Here is a 27400-nt window from a genome sequence, read left to right as displayed (position 1 = left end):
TACTTCAAAACATACAATTACTTTAATACATACAAATCTTCATTGTTCATTAAATACAATTAATTCCATGGTCTTTAAGGTACTCTATCACTGTGTTAAGGTTTGCACTGGTATTTCTGAAGTATTGATTAGATCTGGCCTATGCAAAGGGATTATGCTGAATAGCATCAACTCCACTGAAGAGCAGCAATTCTGCTGGGATCCTGAGCATTTGGGGTTACATCCAAATGAAGCAAAGATGCTGCCAGGAGATGAAGAAATGGCAGTGATGCAAGGCCAGGAGGCAGAGCAGGGTGCTGTGGCACCGCAGGGATTTCTCTGTGCCTTCCCCTCCAGCTGCTGCCAGCCCGGAGTGTCCTGAGGCAGAACCTTGGGGACAGCACAGTGCCACCAAGGTGTGCAAAAAGGAACAGGGAACTGTGGCACTGAGCAGCCAGCATCTTCTTCCTACACCTGATTCCCCAGGAAGCTGAATGAGATGAAGATCTATTGCTTTTTGCTTTGAAGTGTTAAATCTGTCTTTTCCTGTGTTCCCAGCTGGCACCAAAGGTATCGAGTAGAGACAATCAGCCTGCTTTAGCTGATATCCCACAGCTGTGACTGTTCTCCTTCCTGAACTGCTAACTCATGCTGCCATGCAGCAGCAATCCTATTTCTCAATGAAATCTTCAGAGGAAAGATTTATAGCTTTGCAGGAAAGAGAGCCCTTGGATGTATCTGCACAATGCAGCCCAGCACTCCAGTGCTGAGGATGTTCCATCATGGCCTGGGCTGGGCTGCAGCACAGACCAGAGACAGAGGCAGGACATTGACTCCAAGCCCACAGCAAAGAGGGCCTTGACACCCCAGGGTGGGAATTGATCAGTAAGAAATTAATATATATACACACACATAAATACATATTTTAAATATATATAATATATATAGGGCATATACATAATGTATTGCTTGTGTATATATAATACATGTATTTTGTATAAAAAGCTTCACATTCAAGTAAAGGTATATATTAAAATATCAAGAGAGGAGGACCTTTGGAAGTTAACCTTAAACAAATAATCTACTGTAAGAAAAATTCTTTTTAGCATCATTAAGACAGGTGTTCCCCAGTTTCAAAATGTGATCAATGCAGAGGTTAGTGTTCCACTGACAACCGAGGAACACAACCCAGTGGAAAGTGAGAAAAAGGGGGAAAAACTGATAATGGAAAATTATATATAATATCAAATACATTGATATGTGCATAAATCCTTTACTTCAGATATCCCATGTTGGGAGGACAAAAGCAATGTTTTAATTTGAGTTTGTAATACAGTCCCTCAGTGGTTGTCAGTTTTTTGCAAATTATCATAGCCAAAGGAAAAGGAAAATTGAATGATCAGAGGAAGGGATGAAAATCAAAACAGTGTAATGAACCCTAAAAGGTAGTTCACAAAACCTTATATGAAATATGGCTCAAGCAGCCTTGTTCTGAACCTAAAATATGAAATGTATCATGAGCAGAGAGAATATTGGATGGAAATTCTGAACCTCAGTTAGCCCTGGATCGGTTCAATGCCTAAACAGAAATTCTCTCTTGAAATCCCAGTGGCCTTCATCTTTAAATTGTTGAAATTATGATCACAAAATCAGTGAGTAAATCACTCTGATGTTTTACAAAAGTGGATGATGAAAATACAATGTGTATCTAATCGTGTAAATCTACAAACCATCATTTTGCTTGAACAATGCAGTCCAGTTTCAGGACTGTGCTCAGGGGTTATGCAAAGTAGGCATGGCAGAACACAGCCACAGTCAGGAGGATGATGCCATTGATGTTCACGATGTTTCTCCACAGTGGCACCTCACTGGTGTCTGTCAGTTTTCTCTTCAGGGCCTCTTCCTCCTCCTTGCTCAGTTTGGGGCCCTTCTGTTGGTCCAAGCCACAGAACCAGTTGTAAGCTTTCCTGCAGCATCCTGGCTCCTCCTGGTTTTCCTCATTAACTGCAAGGAGTAACACTCTGGTCAGGAAAGGTGAGTGCAGGTCATGGCACACACTGATCTCTGGGACAGAGCATTCCCCTTCTGATTTATGGTCGGAATTCAGTGGAAGCATTTTGGTACAAAATAGTACAAGAATCTCATTAATGTTGTGTTTGCACAGCTCATCTAGAAAAAAGGGATTTTCTGTATGTCCCAAGAGAGCCTTCTGCAGAAGACACTTGGGCCTTTTGCAGCTCAGAGACTTGGCCTGGTATTGGAGAAGCAAACTGTGCTTCAAAGCTTAAACTCCATTTTTTCAGTACTTTCTACACTCTTAATTGAAAGACAAATAAAATAACTTGAGGATACTGATGAAAAGGAGCTTGGGAGCAGAACCAGAAACCCCGTAAAGAGAGCAGTGGGTTTGCAGTCTGCTTTCGTGGTGCCTGACCATACCCTTTATAATTTCACCATATTTTTGTAGCAAAGAATGACAAGAGGGATCTGGGCAGTCAGGTGCCTTCAATCCTGAGCACAACCCCTCTTTCCAGGTGAATTCCCTCCAAGTGCTGGAGTCACACACAGCTCTGCCAATGCACAGTGCTCTGACCCACAGCATTGCCTTTGGTTTAGTCCCAGAGCTGCCACTCAGATACCAAAAAATTAAGATTTCCTCCCTTCAAATCCACTTCATTTCTGATTTACACTGAGCTTGAGAGATTGGAAAAGGCAGCTCATGAGCCATTTAAATTTGTGGGGGCTGAGGATTTACTGTTGGGGAGAGGGAGGATGTCTTCAACTATCAAGCATGTTAATGTTCCTTCAGGAATGAAACAGGGATACTCAAATATATGACAGAATCTCTAGGTATTCAAGAGTTACCTGATTCATCATCTTTTTCATCAGCTCTGTCCTGCTCCTCATCTGCATCAAGATCAATCCGTTCTTCTTTGCTGTGCCTCAAGGCCCAGCACAAGCGGTGAAGCTGCCACGGAACAAAAGGACTGGAATTGATCATGGGCTGAGCACACAGGGAGCAACCAGCCTGGCCAGCACCTCAGCTGCTCCAGGGCACAGCATCCCAGGTGTCTGGCATGTCCCAGGCTATGAGGAGCCACTCAAGAGCTGGCACAGGTAAATGAAGATATTTCCTTTCTTACAAGAGTGTATGCTGGGGGTGGCTCAAGGGTCAAGGGGTAACACTCCAGGTATGAACTGGTGCTTTCATTGGGCTCCATCTGCTGAGGAGCAGGACTGCAGAGATACTCACTGAACATCAGTGATGATACTCACTGTACATCAGTGATGATACTCACTGTACATCAGAGATACTCACTGTACATCAGAGATACTCACTGAACATCAGTGATGATACTCACTGAACATCAGAGATACTCACTGAACATCAGAGATACTCACTGAACATCAGTGAGGATACTCACTGTACATCAGAGATACTCACTGAACATCAGAGATACTCACTGTACATCAGAGATACTCACTGAACATCAGTGATGATACTCACTGTACATCAGAGATACTCACTGTACGTCAGTGATACTGTACATCAGTGATACTCACTGTACATCAGTGATGCTACTCACTGTACGTCAGTGATACTCACTGTACATCAGAGATATTCACTGTACATCAGTGATGATACTCACTGTACATCAGAGATACTCACTGTACGTCAGTGATACTGTACATCAGTGATACTCACTGTACATCAGTGATGCTACTCACTGTACATCAGAGATACTCACTGAACATCAGAGATATTCACTGTACATCAGTGATACTCACTGTACATCAGTGATACTCACTGTACATCAGAGATACTCACTGTACATCAGTGATGACACTCCCATGTACATCAGAGATACTCACATGTACATCAGGAATGGGCTTGGTCATGAAGGACACTGCCAGGATGACGATGGCAGAGACCCCAAAGAGGATCAGTGCAAAGTAAAGGTAGTGAATGCCACAGATGATGAAGGGGCAGTTGGAAGGGGCCACACAGCTGCCAGTTCCATAGGCAAACTCTGCAATCATCCTGCTGAGTCCAGCCAGTAGCCCAATGATCAGGCCCCAGAAGGCACCCTGCAGACAAGGGTGTGACAAGAAGGGATCAAAATGAGTCATTTCAGGGATGGAAATAAACTCTGAGCTCTCAAACAGCTGCTGGAGGAAACGTGGATGTAGTATTGTGTTACAATGGCTTTGGAATGTGGGTTTTAATCCAGATGCTTTCAGTCACCTTATTCACAGCTTAGTCTATGAGTACAAGTGAAAGGGGTAATGAACAGCTCTGAGATGTCAGGCACACCTCAGGACTGTGTCCAGACCATTTCTCAGAGTCCATCTGGCTCCACACAACTCTGCCCTTCCACAGGACAGGTTTCAGCCATGAATTGCACACCCCAGGGGCTGTTCTCATACCTTTTTACCTTTGAGGTCTTAATCCCTGACAGCTCTGGCACGATGGAACCAACCAGAATGTTGTGTCATCCTTCCTAAAACGTGTGTCTGGTTTACCTGCTAATGGCCCTGTGTAATTATTTAATTCCCAGTACTGTTGGTGGGTGCCTGGGGTACAGTACTCCAGCCCAAAGGTAACAGACACACAGCTATGTGTGGGCACAAACTGAAACATGGGAAATTCTGTTTAACCTTGTTTGTTTTTACTGTAAAGGTGCTTGACCATTGGAACAGGTTGCCTAGAGACACTGTGGAGTTTCTACTCCTAGGGATATTCAAAACCCAGATGGACAGGATAGGTGGGAGGTTGTTTGTTTGGTAAAGCAGCTTGGTGACCAATATCCTAAATGAAACTTTCAACTATGTGTCCATAGATTATCCTTTGAACACACTTCTTGGCAAAGTGATAGAGAGCCTAAGCTTCAGAGCTATCTATGAATTCCTAGGTGACTGTTTATCTATCAGACAATGAAAGAACCTTTCCAATTCATCTCTGAAACCTCAGCCTTTGGGGTATGGAGACAAAATCCCTGGGCTATACTGGGATTAAAATAAACAGGAAGAAGTTGCTCATAACAAAAAAAAACCCCACTTCTCCCAGTTGCTAAAGGAACACGTGGCATACCTGTTTCCTAATTTACACTTACCTGCTCATTGACACGCTTGCAGAAGATACCAAGCAGGAAAACAGCAGCAATGGGAGGTCCCAGGTAGCTGGTTACAGACTGAATATAATCAAAGAGCTGCCCACTCTGGGCTGACTGCACCACAGGAACCCAGGCAATGCTGATGCCAATTAAGACTAACATAAATGCCCTGTAAACATAGCCAGATATTCAATTAGCCATCTGCTTGGAAGTATCTATGATCTATCAGAAAGAAAAAAGAACATCAATTAATCAATAATTTACATGTTCATTTTGTATTTCAACTAGTGAAATCAATTATAATGGCAAATTAGCACTGAACAAACAAAAGAAATCCAGGTTGGGTAGCGTGTACGTCAAATATCCATCAGCACATGGTTAAATATGCAATCAGAACATACAAAATCACTTTTCTCCTGTGGTTGTTACGTCCAGAGACAAATCAATAGCAGATGAACTGGAGCCAGCTCATTGATGCTGCAGCCTGGTGCAGCAGGGAGCCCAGGAAGGAAATGGAAAAGATTTTCCTTCGAGCAGCAGTGGGGAGCAGGGGGTGCTGTCCCCAGAGGAGCCGGGGCTGGCGCAGCCGCTCGGCCCCGGGAGGTGGTGCCGCCCGGCCGGGGGGGCTGAGCCGGGCCCGGGCTCGGGGGCAGCTCCGGGAAGCGCTCGGGGGGAGCGGGGGGGCCTCACCTGCCCGCCAGCATCAGCTCCTTCTCCGATGGCCGCGTCCGAATTTTGGTGTAAATGTCCATGGTGAACAAAGTACTGGCGCTGTTAAAAATGGATGTCAGGGAGCTCATGAGGGAGGCCAGCATGACTGACAGCATCAGACCCCGCAGACCTGGAACACAGAGATGGGCACGGGGAGGGAGGAGCGTTCCGGGGGCAGCCTCAGAACCCGGCTGCAGCTCTTTGCCGACCCTTTCCATCGGGCAGCTCTGAGCGTGTCCTGGCACACTGATGTGCCTGACACAAAATCCTGCCTGACATTCCCTTGCTGGGCAAGCAGAGCTTGCAAAAAGCTATTTACAGCAGTGCCAGGGAAACTCTTGAGCTTTTAGCATGTAGCTACTTTAGTGAATTCTACCTGATTAAATGCTAGAATAAAAAGAAAATAGTATTAAGCAGACTTTTCCCAACAGTTATAAAAATAATTCCTTTTGTTTGCAGGAGAGTGCTCACTGGCTTGTAGTATATTTGTGAACTAGGTATGTGCCAAAAACCACCAAGTTTCTTTTACTGTCTGAAAACCAGAGTAAGCCACTTTTCCAGGTGGTCTGGTCTGGCCACAGAGCATGGGGAAGTACTGCAGATTTTAACAACATGGATGGGAAAGTACCAAAGCTATCAGAGAAGTGCCATGGTCTCTGTAATATCATAACCTGGCTTTTTTGCCTTATGAGCCAGCACCCATCTCTTTGGGGGTGGCAGGAGGACCACAGGAATAGGCCTCCAACACAGAGATCCTGGCAGAGAGTCTTTCATAAATCATTGGCCAAGCAGGTTATTTTTTACCTTCACAAAAAGGGAGCTCATTTAGCATTTCAGCACACAGCATGTGCCAGCTGAGAGCTGACACTGTCAGTGTGGAGCTATTCTGCACCTACAGCTAATACAGACAACCCCTTTGCTTAATTGTACATCATTCTAGCAAGAATTTTGGAACTAAATATGGGTCTTGGACTCCCTCTATCACTTGTTTTTACAGTCTGGCTTTCCTAAAACTAAGAAACAACAAATCCAGACAGTGTCTTACCATTTGGCATAAGCTCCACGACCAGTTTTGGGTAAGCAATGTTTGTACAGCCCACTGAGGTGCCGCAGTAGCGCTGACAGACTTCAGGCACAACACAAGCCACCACATCTGAGGAGAGGATAATGAGACACTGAGACAAGGTCATGTAAACAACAGATTGCTCCCAAATTAACAGAGCTTCTAGAATGTATCTCTATGTTGAACCACTGGACTGACACATTTGATTTCATCCTTGGTTTGCTGGCAGGGAGGAAGGTGATCCTAAGCCTCTTCCCTTCCTCTCTAAGAGAATACTGACAAGTGCTGCAGGTCAAAAGAAAATCTGCACTCACTTGTCAGACCAGGGCTGAACACCACAAGGAGACAAATAGAAAAACAAGCAGAGGAACACAAAGCCCACTCCCTGCAGCCTGAACCTGTCTCCTCTGCCTGCTGCCAAACACAGCCAAACTCTCTGCTGGTCAGGGAGATGGGAAGGTGGCATTTCCCCATGCTGCCCTTGGGACTGCCCATGGCCCAAACCCTGCAGTCTGTGACTGATGGCCCTGTCCCTCCAATTGCCAGCACAATATCTGTCCTGGACAGCATTTTCCACTCATTCAGTCAGAGTGTGTAGCAAACAGACAGCTGGGGAGGGACCCTGTGGAATTTCTTTCCCCTAAAACAGACAGCACCAGTATTAGCAGAAACCTGGGATCAGGGAAAAGAGGAAGCCTGTGGCTTCTAACAGTGCAGTTAGCTGAAGGTGCCTGGACTATTTGGATGAGAAGATGACAATCTCACAGGTCCTTTGGAAGGGACAGAGATTGGCAATGCAAGGCAGGCAGCAAGAACTTTGCATTTCCATATCCATATCATACCTGTGTACAAAATCCTGCTGATCATGCCAGGCATCACTATGATGAACATGGGCAAGAGCTTGAGGTACCCACACACGATGCAGCCAGCCTTCACATGGGACATGTTCTTGCCAGAGAGACATCTTTGCACAATAACCTGCCAATGACACGTGGCAGCTGTAACATTTCCATGATCACACCGTGCCATGTGCCACATGCAAGGTACTTCTTAACTTCTGTGATAGCAAAAGAGCCTGTTTAGCATTTCTACCACTAGGAAAAATGAAAACTACATGAAAATCAAAGGATATGTTTGAAACCAGTAAAGGAAAATATTTCTTATCCGGTGTGTGTTTGAGGGCTAAGACTTCTCTCACAAAAGGTTTTTAAAGCAGACAGACTAAAAAGCCAAAAAGGAATAGAATATTTAACTGAGCAGTAAATACAGTTACATTGTGGATTTTGTTAATTTCTTGAGAAATCATGAAGATGATCTTTCTCACAATTCAGGATGCAGAGAGATCCTTTGTTAGAGACACATTCACTTGTTGCAGGAGCAGGAGCACATTTTTCTTTACTTGTGTCAGTGTGATCTCTTGAGGAAACTGGCCAGTAGGTTTTAGAGGGAAGGAAGGAAGACTGGGGAAGAGTCTCCAGGCTGAAAGACCAAACATATAAAGATCATCCCCCCAAGACTATGCAAGCAAAGATGAAAGCTGCATTTATAGGAAACAAACTTGTATTACTGAAAAGGGAATGGTATCCAGACCCAGTCTAACAAGGGCCATTTGTTCCATGGTTTCCTAAGTGTTCACAGCACAACCTCTCTGTTTTCCCACATGGTCACACATAAAAAATGAGAAAGGAGGCAGACATGGTATCTGCTGGGCAGAGGTGTGCAGGAAGGTTCCAGAAAGAACACCCATTCCATTTTCCTGCATGTGAGAGATGCCTTGAAACCAGGAACTGAAAAGTCACTGACCAGTCTGGAAATGACAGCCAGTTCTGTGGCTCAGCATTGCAGGGGAGGATCACCCTGGAGCACAGAGCTCTGGGTCTGGCCTTTGCAGGGCCCACATTACCTGGTCAGTGCACCAGTACCACATGGCAAGGATGCTGAGGCCAAACACCAGCCCTGGCCAGGGCAGGTCCCCGCTGCTGGCGTCCCTGAAGATGTGGAAGGCGTCCCTGCGGGGGGTGTAGCAGGCAGGGTCCACCTGGGTGCCCCCGTAGGACACGTTGGAGGGAATGGCTGCCATGTACTTCTGCATGAAGGCCTCATAGCCTCCCACCTCAGCAAATGCTGGAACACACAAAAGAACAGGAGCAATAAAGGATTTGGTACTGGAATCTCAGAGCTTGAGAGTGTCAGGAGAGAAGCCTCCTTGATGTGGACATAAAAATCCCATCATGGGATGCTGTTTGTTACCTTACACATTCACTTGTGCTTGGGAGACAGAGCAACTCAGTAACTAAAGGTGCCTGACTTTTGGCAACATGCCTGTTTTCTTCCCTGATAAACAGAAACCTCCAGGTTAAGGTAACAGTTTCACACTGCAGGATTCATTCCTGTAGCCATTGCAAGATTTGTGGCTGAACATTCCAGTTGAATTCATCTGATTTACTCACCAAATCCCATGAGAATGAAGGATCCCAATACCATGATGAATGTTTGTAGGGTGTCTGTGTAAATCACAGCTGCAAGGCCACCTGATGGCAGAGAAGTCAGGACAAATTAGTTAGCCCTGGGCATATATCTCAAAAAAGTGGAAATGCTTTTTTTCTTTTTTTTTTTCCCTTTTCTCACCACCTCTGTCTTTCAAGGACTACCATAAATAGCCCCCCTTTCAGATTTTCATTTCTCCCTTTTTCTCCACTTCTCTTTCTTCTGGCTCCCTCAACATCTCTGATTTATCAGACTGCTCTGCAAGCTCACCTGTGATGGTGTAAAGAGCAGTAATAGAAAGCAGGATAATTATGGCCAAATAAAGATTCAGCCCTATGGCCAGCTGGATAAATACAGCTCCAGAGAAGATGTCAGCCTAGAAAAGAAAAATGGTAGATTCAGCCATGTTTAGGTTCATGGTGACATATTATAGTTCCATGATGAGGGCACTGAAATGCACAACTCTGCCCCTTGTAGTACTGCACATACAAATCAAAAAGAAAATAGAAGCCATTTTTGTGCACCTGCCAGTGTCCCCTCAGAACTGAGCAGTTCTTAGTACCAGAGGTGTGACACTTCTCAGAGAACTCCCAGGCCTTTTTTAACAGGGCTGTTTTCTCTAGACAGTCACCTCACTGCTCAGTACTTAGGCACTAAGAGACAGATTCAAAACAAACTGCTTAAAACTGGGTGTGAGTTCCCTTTGCTGCTGTGTGCAGGGTGGACTGTGGGACACCTCCAGGACAGTTCTCTTCCTTCAGTGCCACTCCACAAATCCCTTTCCCTTCACTGCTCACGTGTGGTGTAGCTCTTCCTGCTGGCTCAGGACAAATGCTGCATTTGCATTAAAGGCAAACATCTTATATGGTTTCTATTTTTAAGTTCCTGTCAGAAGAATTGACAGCAGTTGGCAAAGAGAGGAAACCTTTAGCTCTTGCGTAAGGAAGGAATTGTTCAGGTTTCAAAGTAACACTGGGCCGTTAATCCCATTAAATCACTTCCTGATTTAGAGATAATTGGCATCAATGGTATTTACACAAGTTTGCAATCAGAATAACCTGCCCCGGTGCACTTGTGATGCCTTACTGTAAATTCTGCTTTCATCAGAGGCTGCTCCTGAGCATGCAGCTCATGGGCTGCTCTGCATCCCCAGCGCCCATGGGGGGCTCTGCACAGGGACTGCCATCCTCAGCTGGCAGCAAGAACCCCTGGGGTCACCAGCTGGGGCAGACAGACACACACAAAGCTGGGACAGACAGACACACATACAGCTGGGGCAGACAGACACACACACAGCTGGGACAGACACACACACACAGCTGGGGCAGACAGACACACACACAGCTGGGGCAGGCACACACACAGCTGGGACAGACAGACACACACACAGCTGGGACAGACAGACACACACACAGCTGGGGCAGACAGACACACACACAGCTGGGACAGACACACACACACAGCTCTGCCCGAGCCCTGCGGGGGCTCCAGGGGCCGGCCCGGGCCGGGGGTCACAGCCCAGCCCCGCTGCTGCCCCGGGCAGAGCAGTGCAGGGCAGGGCACAGCCCAGCAGGGAGGGAAGCAGCCTGGGAGATACCAGAGAGAAAAACCATCTTCATTGCCGGGACACTGAAAGTGAGACTGCAGGGCAGGAGCTCGCCCTGCTTCCTGCTGAAGGAGGAGGAAGAGGCTGGACCTGGGCAGCCCCACTGTGCTGGCAGCACACAGCTGCTCCTGTGAGCAGAGTGGGAGTCACAGCAGAGCTCCCACCCCGAAAGTGCCTCTGGAGCAGATTTCTTCGAGCCTTTCGTTTGGCACTGGGAACCAGGACCTGTAGCTCTAACCCCAGTGGCTGTCAGACCGTATCCTTTGCCTCGTTTCTCTATGGTAATCTCTTTCCTATCTTTTCACACCACTAATTAGTCTATGTTCCAGACATTCCTTTTATTGTTCTTGGCTTTAGTTTAGCCTACATATCATTAAATATTGATAAGCCTAAAATGATTCCCACAAAGAAATGTATAGTTAATTATTGAGCATTCTGAGAAATGTATCAGCTTCTTCAAATTGCTGAGGTGTCTTCCAGCTTCACTGCTCCTCCCCAGTAAGATTATTGCCTTCCAATATTTCCCTGTTTCTCCATTCATACTTTTCTATAGACAATCTTCAGCTAATCTCTGATTAGAGTCACTCTTTCCTTTCCACTCCAAGTGCCAGCTGAGTTTATCCTGTGGGTGCCAGAGCAGGGGCACCTGCTCTCCCCCCTGCAATGTGCACTCCTAGGAGAAGGTAATTCTTCTCTTCCTCTTTCCCCTGGGAAGTCTTTGCCCATAGATCTCCTACTGAAATGATGCACAATGAGCAGAGAGAAAATGCTGTAACAGATTTAGAAGTTCCAGTTTATGATTTCTGATCTCTTCAAAAACATTCAGACCTTAATTCCTTTTTGTCTTGTCATAACTTAGTCTATTACTATCCATCAAGACTTTATTTTTACCAGGCCATTTCCTTTGGTATAATGACCAATATCATCAACACTGATGGCTAAAAAGCCTCTGCAAGCTGCTCTGGGCACTACTCACAATATGCTTCACACTTAGGGAGCAGGAACAGGTGAGGTCCCTGAATGACAGAAATCCTTTGGGCTCAAAAATCACCTGTGTCCTGATGCCAAGGAGGCACTCCCTGCAGCATGTTCTTGTCTGTCAGGTGGCTGATTAGCCACAAAGCAAGGCAAGAAATCAACAAAACCCCCAGAAAATGTGCAGGGAAAGAGGAATGGCAAGGACATTGTAGAGGTGTGCAAAGGGAATCTGATCCTCACGGGGGGTGGCACTGTGCCAGAGAGCAGAGCAGGACTCACATGACCTGATCTGTGATACTGCTCCCTAGAAAGCATTGCTCTAATTCTGTTATCAAGTGCACTCCATAGTATTTCAACCCAGCAAGGAAGAAGCACATGAAATATCTACCCCAGAAGCAAGAGATGCCACTCTTCCACAAGGATGAGAGGCAGGGGGAATTGCTGGTGGGTGTGACCCACTCAGGGCAGGGCAGCAGCCCATCCTTCTCTAACAAACCTGAGAGCTCCAGAGATCACAAGGGAGTGTTTGCCAAGGCAGCTCTGCGGGGAGTAAAACACAATGGCTCTGTCAGCACGTGGATGTGTTGGATTCACACGTGTCTGTGGGGAGGGAGCTCTGCTTGTGCCTCTCCCCCCAGCACGGCTCCCTGCAGCCCCCCAGGGAACAGCCCTGCCCTCCCTCCCTGCTCTGCACAGCATGGCACACAAAACCTCCTGTGAGCTCCCCTGACAGCTCCTGAAACCTCCAGGGACTGCCTGCTCTGCCAGCCTGGGTCAGACAGAGCAAGGGAATCGGGGCTGGGCAGATCCTGCCCACCCAAAGGCAGCACCTGGGGCAGCAGTGCAGGCACCTATCAGTACTGCAACAGGCAGACACTGCCAGAGCTGCTCAGGGCAGCTGAGGGAAACCAAAGAAATGCTTAGAGGAAATTGAGCACCATGATTGTCACCTGCACAGAGACCCAGCTCCATGGCCCTTCCCCACAAACACCTGGAATTAAGGGGGTGGTGGGAAGCTGGGGTGGGCCAATGGTGGAGTGGGGCCCAGGTAAGCCCTGCTGCTGCTCTGTGGATCCTTCCTATGGAGAGGGTGTTTGACCATCATGGCTACACTGGGGCCCAGGTAAGCCCTGCTGCTGCTCTGTGGATCCTTCCTATGGAGAGGGTGTTTGACCATCATGGCTACACTGGGGCCCAGGTAAGCCCTGCTGCTGCTCTGTGGATCCTTACTATGGAGAGGGTGTTTGATCCTCAGGAGCACACTGGAAGCTTAAATGCAGAACCTGTTTTTCCTGGAAACAGGACACTCCAACTGAAACAGTGCAAAATCCCATAATCAGAGCCCCAGGCGTGACACAGGCTGGAAATCAAAGCTGGATGATAAATTCAGAACCTGTGTAACACCTTGATAGGCTCAGCACCAACATGTGGGGCTGAAAAGGGCTGTGAGCCTCTGACTGGAGGAGTTTCTCTGCTGCTGGAACGTGCAGAGCTCTGTGTTGTACCCAGGAGTTCTGATTCTGATAGTTGAGCACAACTACAGCAAACTCTCTAATCCCTTTGAAATATCCAGAAATCCAGCTCTGAGGCCAGTTCATGCTACCAACCTGTTTAATTTATAACCTCTCTAAGGATCAGTTATAATGTGAGAATGAGAGCAAAAGGCCAATCTTTTAGCTTAAATTGCACTATTATCACTCAGCTCCCATTCAGAGGGCAAAGACTAATCTGCCATGACAACTTCTGCAAAACAACAGACTGAAGTATGCCTGAACTGTGGACTTCCCCAGAAGCTTGGGACTTTCAAGACAAGCTCCCTTTACTACTCCACAGAAACACATCCATTTGCTTAATAACCATTAACTTCATAGTACCTTAAAGTTTACACCAATCACTTGCCCATTAAAAGAATCTCTCCTCTTCCCTCCTTTCACCTCAGCTGTTACAATTTCCCTCATTTCCACTTCCCCACTCTCCATTTTCTAATTCTTGTTATTCTTTTTTTATCCCTTGCTCTTTTCCCTCATCTATATTACTGATGGCATGTCCACCAGAGGATACTAAAACAGATAAATATGAATCTAGGGACAAAAATTCCTGCCCTGGGTTTCACAGACCCCTAAGATAACAGACCATAATACAATACAAATTTCCCTCCACACTGATGTTTTCTAGAAGAGAGCAAATGTAAAAGTAAACCCTAAAACTTTTAAAAAGAGGACAAAGCACAACAAGCAGCAAGAGACACTGCCAGGAACCAAAAACCTTGGATTGCAGCACAAAGTGTCACTGGACAGAACAAAGAAAACACAAAATCACATTTTTACAGTTGTTCATTCAGCCAAGAGCTCCAAACCTGAAATGGTTGAGCAGCTGTGAGAGCAATACTGTAAAAGGACATTTCTTTTCTTTAGATCAGTGTAGAATGGAAGAAATTGAAGAAGTTTGACTTACTGAGATCTTTGTGAAAACATAAATGATGAGGGACAGTACTGACAGGTACACCTGGATCCGTTTCCCACCAAAACGCTTCCTCAGGTACTCTGGCATTGTCACCACCTGGGGAGGCAGGGAAGCTTTCAGATAATGGGGAACAGCTACAAATCAAATCAGAGGAAGACTTTTGGTACTCAGATACTGAGAGTGGAGCTCAAAATTCGGAGACTGTAATTGCAGTTTCAAGGAAGAGCAGCTCCAGGAATCAAAGGAGAACAAGGAGAGAGCACCAAGTACTTCTCAGCTCAGGTCTCAGAACACAGAATCCTCATTTTTCAAGTACACAAATATAACAAAGTGCTGCTCTGGCACACTGGGATCTCGTGCCATTCATAATGAGTTTGCTGCACTCCAGTCCTGAGCTGCAGAAATGAGCAGCAAAGACAAAGGTAATGTAGTGGTTTGACTTACCCCAGCCTTGATGTAGATGGGTACAAAGATCCATCCTAGAATCACCACAAATATCAGAGCCTGCAGCCAAGACAAGATCAACTGAATTAGCTCTAGACACTGCTCCCAAAACCGTTTCTCAGAGCCAACAGCAGCTGGAGACCAGGGAAATCCCAAAAACCTGGGCTCTGCAGGGGTCTGGGGGGAGGAGGTCCTGCTCTGTCCTTTGATTTACAGTTGAAAATTTGGGGATGCAATCTTGGCTAAACACTTCATCAGGTATAATGCAGTTTCATGCTAGCTGTCCCAAAGAAGCACACATGATTATGAGTTTTCTACAAGACCAGCTGATTTCTCCATCCCACAGGATTGCCCTCTGGCATTGAATCACAACTCCAGCAGTGGCACCAGACTATCCCAGCCCTCTTCAGAGCAAGCCCAGCATGGCTGAATGCTTTCCAACAATTTCAGACTGTACAGGATGCACCACAGGCAATTTGTAAAATATTTGGTATTGTTATATTACAATTTAATAATATATTTTGTGTATCCATGTGTATTCTGTGAACTACTGATCTTACTTCTAGCAGTGGCCACAGTTTGCTGACTTAAATGGCTGGAATGCTGTCCATTATCGAGTTGTACATACTTAAATCAACAACTACAAAACAAATTCCTGCCCTCAGAGCTGCACTCTGTATTTATTTTGTCCACAGGGCTTAGAGGGCTTTTAAACTGTATCTTTTAAGCTCTGCCCTTGGGTCAGAACTGTAAGATGGACAAGAAATACTTGGTCAGCTTCTGCTGTCATTCTGATACAAAATAGAAATAATTTGAATGGAACAGGGATACACAAGGATGACAACAGTCAAATGTGGTATTATTTTCATTACTTCTGTTATGTGTGTTAGCTGTGCCACTGTAAGTCATGAGCTCTGCAGTTGTGTCTGCTCAAACACCCCCAGAGCTCATTGCTGCTTCCCAAGCAAGCCCCGCTGTTCCTGTGTGCTGATACTGGTCCAGCAGGAACCTCGCAGGAGATTAATGTTAGAGATGGTTGAAGAAGGATCTGGACCCTAGAGATTTGTGTCCTGATTTGATTTGCTTTGTTCTGCTGGAAAAAGAAGGAGAATCAGGTCTGCCATAGGCCTGATAAAATCAAAAAGAGGGAGCTGACAGATAAACTGCACATCTCGGTTCATTTTAAGCTTTGTCCTTCTCCTTCAACAGTTTCATCATACCAGCACTTGAATATTTGCAAGAACCATTTACCTGCTAAGGAACAAAGCCAAATCCCGCAGGCTGGGAGGATTCTTTCGCTGCCCAGAAGTAAACACGAGGGAAGTATCGACCTGTGGAGGCTCATTGGGCCCTTTGTGTCATGGCTAATTCCCTCCCCGAGGGTGAATGAGGCACAACAAGGACGTTGTCAGCCGCACCCTCACGGCTGACAGCACAAGGAAATGGGTGCAGGGGTTCAGGGAGTCTCCGTTCACACCGACCCTGCGACTCCGGGAAGCTCATTTGTCTGTCACTGATACGTACAGTGATGCATGACAGCTCTACCCTGTACTGCAACCATGAGCAAAACACGAGCATAATTACAGGAGGGAGAAGGTAAAGAGGAAAAGATTTCTGGAATGCAGATGCTTGTGGAGGATGTTCAAAATTCCTTACAGCCTGTGAAGAAATCAAAGCCTCTTCAATAATTTCTACATAACAAAATGCTGCAAAAATGACCATGGATTGCCTGATAAATTCTTCCCAGCATCCTGCAGTCTGAAAATGTTGTTCACAAATACTTTTAAAGTACTAAAAATATATGCATAGAAGAGACCAACTTATTAACCAACTTATTTGGTTCAAATACTCTCTAAAAAGCCTCGACTGAAAAGTGTCACCTTTTCCAGTGGCTTAGAAAGGTTAAATACTAGATTACATTGGCTCTTACTGGTCTGTGCAGAAAACAAGTGTTGCCAAGTACAAACTTTGACCATCCTAAATTACTAGGCAATGCTGTTTTGATTAAGCTCTGCAGATAATCCAGATGTCACAAGTATTTCCCTGACATATATGCCACTTACATTCCACTCATATCCTCCAATGGCAATTCCTCCAGCTGCTGCTGTTCCTGCTATTCCCACAAAGTGCCCACTGCCAATGTTGCTGGCAAACAGAGAAGCACCAATCTGCAAAGAGAAAAAACAAAAATTGGCTCTTATGTTCAAGGGAACTGCTAAAAACTCCCCTTCATGTGGCACATTGAACTGTCTGTGCTGCTGGTGCTGATGACAAGGACTGACAATCAATTCCCTGATAGATTTCAGGGCTCCCACTGAAACCAGAGCCCCCAGGATCACATCCACAGCAGTGAGGGAGAATAGGATGGTGAATCAAATATCTTCCAGTTGAGTCAAAAAATACATTCCACCAATATAGAATTTTAAATGTTGGCAAAACTTGCCAAACTGGCATTGGGGTGATATCCAGGCAGTCAGGGGAGAAGACTGTGATCTTCCTTGTTCAAGGGGGAAATGAGCAGGGCACCCCCACCTGTCAGAGCTGTTCCATATTGCACAGCCTGTGCATCCAAATGTGCCCCTGCTGAGAGCTGGGCTTGGCTCACTTTTAGCAAAAGGAATTTGATTACTGAGTTAAATTCTGAAAGCTGCAGAGCAGGAATGTCTGCTGAGAAAGTGGAAGGTAGGAGCAATAGTAAATCAAGGAGTTATATTTAAGAAGTGCTGGATCTTTAAGGCCCCCAAATATTGCACTGATCATACAAACAGAACAGTGGGGAGAACATGGGAATTGATGAACAGGGACAGATTGAAAAATGAAAGGTTCCTGTTGCTTTGCAGACAGGCAGGAGCCATTCACAAAGATCTAATTCTTAATCAAGTATCTTAGACAATAGAAAAGATGAAAAGGAATGAGCTTCATTTCCTCCAAATGAACACATCAAAGGCAGCAGAAATACCCAGTGATGATTTACTGGATCAGGCACTGAAGGATGCAGGGTGAGAAGTCAGGCATAAATTGAGGTTGGATTGGATTGAGTATTGTGGGCAGAGGACAAGGAAGCTGGAAGAGTTCTGAGATGAAAAAATGAAGTGAACATTTTTCTATTCTTCTCTATTTTTTCTTACGTCCTCTGAAAGCTAAAACAACAATAAACAGGGTTAAAAAGAAAACCACATAGAAAGTAGGCAAGGGAATTTCTGCTGACCTTTTCCAATACTCTCATTTGAATCATGGAATATCCTGAGTTGGAAGGGACCCACAAGGATCATTGCTGCTATCATTTGAATAGCAGCAAACATTCAATCAACGTGTCTGGGAGCACAGGGACAATCCCCTGAGTTTTGGGAGGATGAAGGATTTCATCCTAAAATCCACCCCTGCAGAGCAGATTTATTCTACAGAGCTATGGCATAGCCAGAAATAGCAACCACACTCTTCAACCCACAACCCTGATCTCTGATAACAAATAGATTATCCTGCCCTATTTTAATTTGCAACACACAAATAAAATTCAGAGGGTTCCACTCTTTCTTTTCCAGGCTTTTCTCTTCCATCAGTTTGATCTCCTGATTTCTTCAAGTCTTTTTCTGCAGACAAACTGTTCTTTTGCTGGGACAGGAAATTTATGATTCTAAGTTCACTCAGTTCTGGATTTGGGGTTTTTGCACATTTCTAAAAGCCAGTTGTGCCCTACAGAACTGTAACCAGTTGATCATATGACATTTCTACAGGACTGATAAGTTTTGCAACAAACATTGGCAAACAAAAGACCTCTGTTTCTTCTAACCTCTTGGTGAGAGCAACAGTTTTCCAGAAATGATAGTGAAGAAAAAAGTATCACTTTTACTAAGCATTAGCACTGTTGCCCAACACTTGCCTTGGAGATAAATAATTAAACTTAAATCTAGGTTACTAGAAATGCAATCACCAGAAAATATTAACCACATTAATCTCTGATTTTATTTAATGTGTTCCCTCTCCTGGTTCAAAAGCTTAAAGGCAGATCCAAGTAACAAAAGCAGCTAAAGAGGAACTTTGAGAACTGACAGGCAGAAGCTTTGGCTCAGTGCCTGGAGCCCCAGGACACACTGCAGGCAATGCTGCTGATGCTGTGTTCTCAGATTTATCTAAAATAATATTGTACTGAAAGGAAAACACAAAACCAAACCAAACCAATGCAAAACTATCAACATATTCAGGACCAGTGCAAGGACAAAACAATGTGAATGCAGATCCCACATTCACATCCTTATTTTTCTTTCTCTGAATTAGGAACATCCAGTGCAGCAGAACTTGAAGATCAACATAAACTAATAATGGATGCAATTTTAAAAATAAGTTTCAGTTATGTCATACACCTGGGAAGGGAGAACATGGCTTCATAGGCAGGAAAATGCAATTACCCTTAAATCTGCAGCATGGTCACAGCAAGAAGAGTGCTGACCAAATACCCTCACACCCCACTGGCTGCTGATGCCAGAGGGGAAAGAGAAATTTCCCATCTGCCATATTTTAAGGATGAGGAAAGAAGGCAGATGGGCTCTGGGCCTGAGCTGCCTTGCTGGAGAACTCACTGCTGTGGGATTTCTGTACTGGAAAGGCTGATTCATGGAATACTTGATTTGCCATTGGTAGATGCTGCTGAACATCTTAAAAACTCTGGGCTGAAACTGGGAATGGCAGAGGGAAACAATCTTCTGGCAGTGTTACCTGTGCTCAGAGAATGTGTGAGTGAATTGGCTTTAAAGACAGAGCTAGGAGGAAAGGTGAAGAACAGAGCTGGTTGAAAGGGACAAAAGCTGCTAAGAGGGAAAGAGGATAAAAAACCTGAACTAACTTGAGGCAAATGTGGAACATTAACTCTTTTAATAAATTTTAAGAGGTCAGGCCCTAACAAGAGCACTCTGTGCAGCAGAAGTACCACCACCCTGAAGCAGATGATGATCACTGTGTTTTTTCCTGTTATTCATTAACTCTTTCACCTTGCTCTCCTCATGAAGTGGAGGATGCAGTGACATCCTGGCCCTGCCATTCCCAGCTGGGTGGATGCACTGGGCAGGGTGCAGAATGCACAGCCTGGGGCTCCTCTCCCTGCCAGCACCTCCAGCACATCCCCTGCCCCCTGCCCGCCCCCTGGAGGCATTAGCTCAGTTCCAAACCCTTCCCACTGATCCTTAGACCACAGGGGATCCTCTCACCCCACAGGCTCCTGAGCCATCCCTGAGGTCTCTCTCCTGCAGAAGCTCTTCTCAAATCCCTCTTCCCTGACACATTTCTCATTCCTGCTCCTTGAGGCTGTTCATGCTTTCCTTTAACCAACAGCTCTACCCTGCACCATGTGACTTCACTCTCATGCTGAGGCATTACCTTTCCTGCCTGAGCTTTTTGGGATCACCCTCAGTCCCTTTGGAAAAATCAGTACAAAGCAAAATTACTGCCACACTTCCAAGGCTCTGAGACCCAAAGAAGGAAATGTGGGGTTTTATTCTTCTTTCCCAATTAATCTGAAAATTCTACTAATTGCATTATTTCCCAATTAAACCACATCTTTACAACTCCCAGTGCACTAAGGGAGGGATGGATGGACAATAATCATCAAAATGTCTGTGCTCCAACAAACCTGGAACAGCTCAGGCTCAGGAGGATCTGACACCTCCCCACTTTGTGCTCTGAGACAGAAACACCTCCCAGCCAGCTGGAAAGTCTCACAGATTCTGTAGAAATCCATTTCACTCAACCTCTACTTTTCTATCAGAGCTTTGCTTTGATTATTTCATTATTCTTTTTACCCTGAAAACTATTGATTTAACACTATTTTTTTTTTTTTTGCATGGAACTTGACAAGGTAATTTTTCATTCTACTTTACCTAAGAAAAGCAAATGCAAATCTTATTCACAGCAGAATTGTTGTTCCTGGTTCCTGCTTCCTTATAGCAGTGTCAGATTCAGCAAGTGGGCAAAATCCTGAGACTATGTAAAACTTACCTGGCTGCAAAGATCAGAGAAATCATGCCAGTGGTCAGTTCTGATGGCCACAAAGATTAGCTGAGCACAGCTGAAGCAAGAATCTGTTGGGCTTTTTCCCCTAATTCTTATCTGTCTCACAAAGATCTAAATGTACATGAGCAGAAACAAGCTGAGTTACATTTCTCTTTGGAGTGCCCTTGACCCTGCACCACTGTTCAGTAAATGTCTCTAGCAGAGCTGGCTCCACATCCCAGCAGATACTCTTTGCCCTATTCTTGCCTCAGGAGCTGAGGTGTAGAAGGTAACCCATGATTTGGTGCAGACAGATCTGTCTGCAAAACTCCAGAACCTGAAGAAGAAAATTCAAAAGCAGGAAAGCTTCAAAAGTTGGAGATTTTTAAAATGGTGCATGAAGAGCTGTTAATCCTGTGAGAGTGGCTGCTAGCAAAGCTGACTGTTGTGCAGGAACAGAGACTTCATGTCCTACAGTGGCAGGAAGCATTTGGCTGAACCCAACTCCTTCATCTGGCAAAGGAAGCTGAAGCTGGCGAGGCCCCTTTGCTACAGAGCTGTCACTTGCCTTGAACTTCTCTGGGTCTTTTTGGAAAAGCAGAGCTGATTGTGAGGGTTCAAAGAGCCATGAGTCTTTCCTGAAGATATTCCCCCAAAGCCCAAGAGACCATGACCATTTCCTTGAAGATTCTTCAGTCAGTCTCCATAAAAAGACAGTGGAAAGGGCACAGCATTTTGTAAGCATTGCTTATGTTATGACTAACCAACAGCAGGTTTCAGGTTGGGGTAATCTGGGGGAATGCTCTTATACACCTTTATCCCTAATTAACCAGGGAACTGCTGAGATGGCTCAGCCACTGCACAAGGACAGTGACTCCAGTGAAGTGAACTCTCACCTCAGCCAGAAAACTATCTCTGGGCTTGGTTCTGCAAAATGCTGAGCAGCTTTCCTGGATTCTGCTGGAGCAGAACAATCAGAGCCCAAGCAGGACAGACTTGGCCCAGGATGTGTCTTGGTCCTACTTTATACATTGAGAAATCAAATCACAATCACAGTTAGCCAGTGACCACAAACATTCAAAATCCATACTGAAAGCAGGAATAATGTGTAGGCCTTCATTACCAGGGTCTCCTCTAGTCTCCCAAAGCACAGATATTGTATGGTTTAAGGGAAGAGAATCCCTTCCCAGTTTGTCAGTAAGAGATCCTAACACACTGCTGAGGAGCCTCCTTCCCTCTAGGGTCAGAAATGCCACTTGTGGGTGCCCTGCAGAGCAGGGAATACAGACAACAACTGAAAAATACAATTAGTTTAGGGGAATTAAGTTTATACCAAGTTTGTGGAAGGATTTTTTTCTTCATTTTGTTCTGTTCCAGAAAGCAATTACATGACAAGGGTCATTATTCTGAAATGGCAGGGGAGAAATCTGACAAAGAGCCCTCTTGCAAAACAAGTGCCCCCACCCTTTCTGTGGGAATGCACTGAGGCCATCCAGAACCATTCCAGGGTAGCCCTGATGGCACAAAAGAGGAGTCAAAGCACAAAGTAAAACATCACACTCAGCTTCAGCAGCTGCAGATCACATCTCTGACTAAACTTTCTATACTTTCATTGGTTTCCTCCTCATTTCAGCCCAGTTTGCTCTGGGTGATTGACATCCCATCTCCCTGCTAGGCTGTGAGAATTGGTGTTTTGGAAGCTCTTTTTATCCAAGGCAAACTTTCCAGGATGGTGCTGCTGACATAGTATTTAGTTTGTGGTTTTGGAGTGCTTGTTCTTTGTTTATTTTGAGTGATAGGAGGAAGAATAGCAAGAAGGGCTCATTTTTATGGCATGGGAAGCCCCTCCTGGCATTCCAGAGGGAAGGATTGAAGAGGAGGTCTAGGAGTGCACTGAGGATGAGCACTCTGTCCACACTGAGCTCCCAGAGTCTGGGAAGGAGGGAGGGGATCCTGGCAGGGGCTGTGGGCTGGTCCCTGCTGGGTTCCCACTGCACGAGGGGAGCTTGCAGGCTCTGCTGGGTTTGTGTGGCCAGAGGAGCGGTGTCAGGTCGTCTCCCCCAGGTCTCAGGGGATCATGAGGAGTTCTCAGGGCCACTGGAGCAGGACAGAACTTTCCTATGGTGAGTTTGGCTGTCCTGCTGCCTCCATCTCCATTTCCATCTGCACAAAAGGATTTCATATCCCCTGCCAGGCAGACACAATTGCACAAGGTTCAAACCAGCCCCCTGACTAAAGTGACAGTTGAGTAGAGTAATCTGTTAGGTTTCCTTCTCTTCCCCCAGAATAATGGATTTTATCTTAAAATAACTTGGAAACTTTCTCTTTCCTCAGTCTTCCAAAGGAACCTGAATTTTCTTAGATCTACTACATCAGATGAAGAAACCTTTTACTGTCACTGGCCTTGAATCCTTCATGTCCTTACAGAGGCTGTCCCAATGCCTTCTAAAGGCAGAGAGCAGCTCCCTGAAGCACAGCATTGAAAGGTGTGTGGGTATTTCTGCAGCCTACTTCAAAAAAATTCCTAAATCTTTAGGGAATCAATATTTGCTCTCAGTCTTCTGGTCCTGTAACTGAATCAATGTGTGTGGAGTCGTGACTCCCAAGCCTTAATGAAGTGCAGAAACATCTTCTGAGACTGAATGCAAGATCAGAAGTGTTGAGGAATTCCATTCAAACAAATGGAATCATGTAAAACACGACTCCATTTCCTGTATTCCAGTAATACAGAAAATGCAGGTTTGTCTAAGTTGTCTGCTTTTCATATTAAAGAGACTGTATGATCAGGAAGGAATAGACAATTGTCTCTAACATCATTTCTGCCAAATGGCCTGATGGGATGGAAGGCTAAAAACACTTTGTAGCTTTGACTCCTCCTCTCTGCCTTGGAAGATAATGGAGATCTACAGAAGATAATCAAGGTAAGCCACAGCTAAATACATTTAAAATATATTTTACCAATAACATACCAGAACATTTCCAGGATTTTTCTCCTTGTACAGACCAGAACTTGTTACCAAAAGTAGAAACAATAGAGCAATAAAGGGGAAAATTTCAGTAAATTAATTCCTGTCTGTGATAATCTTAAAATGAGCCAGCTTCTTTGAGTGCAATGAAAAGAGCAGAGTCCAAATGTTGAAAAGTTTGAAAGTGGGATGAAAGGCAAAGCACTGGATTTGTCTGTCCTGACATTACCAATGTACTTACAGTCAAACAAGTTGATCACATAATCAAGCCAGCTCAGACAACCTCCCCCAGCACTTTTCCCTGCCCATCCCGTGGCTTTCTTTGTGCAGTCTGCCCTGTGACACCACTGGCTGGAGAAAGAGTTGGATTTGCAGCCACACAACAAAGCCACCAGAGCCTCAGCAGTGTCCCCGAGCTCTGATGTGCAAGGACAGGGGAGGGCAGATGCCCATGCTGTGTTTTACACACTCAGCACTCACCGGCCACCACACCATGCTCCGCCCAGCCAGGAAGAAGCCACCCACTGTGCCCCGGTTGGTGGAGTACATGGCCTGGGAAAAGGCAAAAAGAAAGATTGAGTCATACCTCAAGTGTGCTAGGCAAGCTATACACAGGCTGAGAACAAACAGCCTGAATGAAGGGATGACAAAACACACGGGCAGGGTAAAGTGAAAAAAAACAAAGCTGCTAAAAAGAACAACCTTATGATGAAGAAAATACAATGGAATACAATACAATAATACAATGGAACAATTATTCTTTTATCTAGGTCTGCATTAGCCATTCAAGTTTCATTCCTTCACCTTTCATTATAGTGTGAAACACTAAATAAAATTACATTTAACCAAGAAAAAATATTACTCAAGTAAAAGCTCACATGGATTTTTTGTTGGGGTGAAAAGCCTTTGCTTTCAGGCATCAAAAGGTGCAAGTTTATTATTATACAGAAATTATGCTTTTTTACTCAATACCATCCTGCCCCTACAGGTGTCTGTTTCCTTGTTGTGATATCAGCATCGTGCCTGATTCCCTCTGAAGCTCCAAAAGAAGAAGCCAGATAAAATTTCCTTTTTACAAACTCATGTTGTCTTTGTCAAGGGATGGGCTTTAGAGGGAAGTTCCTCCAATTTTTATTAATGACCTTGAGCCATTATTTACTGGATTTCCATTGTCATCTCTGATGGACTTTGAACAGGTAAATAAAGAAAGAAGACCTGGGAAAATTATCCATATATTTTCTTCCGATGCAGAAGAAAGGAAGTAAATATGATGGATTTACATTTAACTACACACAGCAACTGGGTAAGTATTTGTCCAGTAACAATGTCTTCATGGCTGGAAAGAAAAGTTTCCAGGAATTAACTCAGCACACAATGGCCTGAGAAGCCAGAGATCAGCCCTTTATTGTCAGAGATCTTTAACATGAGGTTCACTACAGCAACAGCCAGACTCTCACGGTAAGACCCCGCTCCCTCGTGCCAGACAACAAGGTGTGCTGGTGGACTGGAGCTTCAGATTTTTAGCTACATTTTTGGCCTCTGCTCCTGTGCTGAAGAGGCAAAGAAAAGTTTGTGTCCACTTTGCGCAACCATAAATTGTTGGTGCCCCTCAAAATATTGCCAGATTGTTAGAAAGGGATGTTTGTTCTGCAGCTGACTTTTGTGCACTGTGAAATGGTGCTGGGATGCTCCTGGAAAGCAGAGGATCCCTGAAGGGCAATCCCTCCTCCCTGCTTGTCACTGGTCGGGTGTTCAGGTGACCAGGAGGGCTTGCCCCAGGGAAACTCGAATTCAGTGCCTTCGGAGCTCAGTGCATCAGTTCATTCTCTCAAACGCTTCAGCTCTCAGGTCCCAGGGCTGCTTTTCTGCCCTGGCTCGCGGGGCTTTGTTTCCCGGGCCTCCGGGCTCCCCTCGCAGCGCTGCCGGCCGGGCTGGAGGCACCGAGCACAGGAGCTGCCAGCCCTGCCCGGGGCTGCTCCTGCTCCAGCTCCGTGCCCTGACACAGCCCGGGGCTGCTCCTGCTCCAGCTCCGTGCCCTGACACAGCCCTGTGGCTGCTCCTGCTCCGTGCCCTGACACAGCCCGGGGCTGCTCCTGCTCCCGCTCCCAGCTCCGTGCCCTGACACAGCCCGGGGCTGCTCCTGCTCCAGCTCCGTGCCCTGACACAGCCCGGGGCTGCTCCTGCTCCGTGCCCTGACACAGCCCGGGGCTGCTCCTGCTCCGTGCCCTGACACAGCCCCGGTGCTGCTCCTGCTCCCGGCTCCGTGCCCTGACACAGCCCCGGGGCTGCTCCTGCTCCTGCTCCGTGCCCTGACACAGCCCCGGGGCTGCTCCTGCTCCTGCTCCGTGCCCTGACACAGCCCCGGGGCTGCTCCTGCTCCAGCTCCGTGCCCTGACACAGCCCGGGGCTGCTCCTGCTCCAGCTCCGTGCCCTGACACAGCCCGGGGCTGCTCCTGCTCCCGCTCCCGGCTCCTTGCCCTGACACAGCCCTGTGGCTGCTCCTGCTCCCGCTCCCAGCTCCGTGCCCTGACACAGCCCGGGGCTGCTCCTGCTCCGTGCCCTGACACAGCCCGGGGCTGCTCCTGCTCCGTGCCCTGACACAGCCCTGTGGCTGCTCCGGCTCCGTGCCCTGACGCAGCCCCGGGCTCTGCACCCTGGAGCCCACACACAGCCCCGCCAACGCTGCCCTCAAACCGCACCCGCTGCCTCGGCCGAGGCGCCTCTGCCGTCCCCACCCTGTTCCCGTCCCGGTCCCCGTCCCGGTCCCCATCCCCGTCCCCGTCCCGTGGTGCTGCCACACCGCCACGCCACCCGGCGCACCCGGCGTCCCCTCCCGTCCCTGCCCAGCCCTGCAGCTCCCCCTCCATGCTGTTTCCCAGGGCATCCCCTCGTGGCCAAACGCCCCTCTCAGTGCAGCCGTGTCTGAGGGACCCTGGTCGATCTTTACCGATCGCATCTCTTGGCTCCATCCCACGCAAACCCCATCACTGCACCTTCCCCGCTGGTTCCATCCATCCACCCAAAGGGATGCCACCCTGGGTCACCATCTCCTCTGATGTAAATAAGTGCTCACATTTTGCCCACCGTGCACTTGTAAATTATTTCAATTAAGCATCAAGATCTTTATCTAATTACACATTCTCACTTACTAAGCTATTTTGCCAAGACACTATAATCTACCTGCTCATTAAGAAAAACAAAATAAAATCCCAACATACCCATAGTCCCACTGCCAGAACTACCAAAAAGTAGAGAACAATAACGGAGATGTCTGCAGCGTTGTTGATCCTTACGAGGGATTCCATCCTGGCTGCTTCTCTGGCTTTCTTCTTCTTTCTCTCCTTATGTGCTTCTTGCAGAGTTCCAGTTAATGATAAACTGCTGTCATCACCTACGTCTTAATATATAACTTCAGATTCACTTGTCTCCAATGGGACACAAGTTGAAGCTGCTGCTTTTCCTTGGACAACTTTTTCCCAAAGAGTGCTCCTCTGTCACAGGTGCTGCAGATTTCACAGTTCAGTGTCCCTGCAAAGGTGCTCGGGGTTTTAACATCCACGAGCAGGTGTCTGAGAAGGAATGACACAGAAAGGAGTGGCTTGGCTGC

The 27400-nt window shown here is 46.3% G+C and overlaps 1 protein-coding gene across 3 annotated transcripts; it reads right to left on the bottom strand.

Moving 5' to 3' along the window:
• SLC5A1 (solute carrier family 5 member 1) lies at nt 1-27098 on the bottom strand. Of its 3 annotated transcripts, XM_036393571.2 has the most exons (16): nt 27012-27098; nt 24274-24345; nt 16909-17013; nt 14846-14905; nt 14393-14497; nt 9625-9730; nt 9318-9398; nt 8771-8991; nt 7710-7845; nt 6850-6957; nt 5784-5934; nt 5094-5262; nt 3853-4068; nt 2845-2947; nt 2038-2043; nt 1-1983 (listed from the first exon to the last, which is right to left on the bottom strand). In XM_036393571.2, the coding sequence occupies exons 1-16, from the start codon at nt 27096-27098 to the stop codon at nt 1760-1762; spliced, it is 1950 nt and encodes a 649-aa protein (XP_036249464.1). In that variant the 3' UTR covers nt 1-1759. The 3 variants fall into 3 exon arrangements, with proteins under 3 accessions (XP_036249464.1, XP_036249463.1, XP_054372785.1); XM_036393570.2 differs by lacking the exon at nt 2038-2043; XM_054516810.1 differs by lacking the exons at nt 2038-2043; nt 6850-6957.
• Between the last annotated feature and the right edge of the window lie 302 nt (nt 27099-27400).

This window comes from Molothrus ater, chromosome 18 (genome assembly GCF_012460135.2).
Source record: "Molothrus ater isolate BHLD 08-10-18 breed brown headed cowbird chromosome 18, BPBGC_Mater_1.1, whole genome shotgun sequence".
NCBI classification, from domain to species: domain Eukaryota; kingdom Metazoa; phylum Chordata; class Aves; order Passeriformes; family Icteridae; genus Molothrus; species Molothrus ater.
Note: the sequence above shows the minus strand (reverse complement) of the source record. Positions and strands in the feature narration are given on the sequence as shown.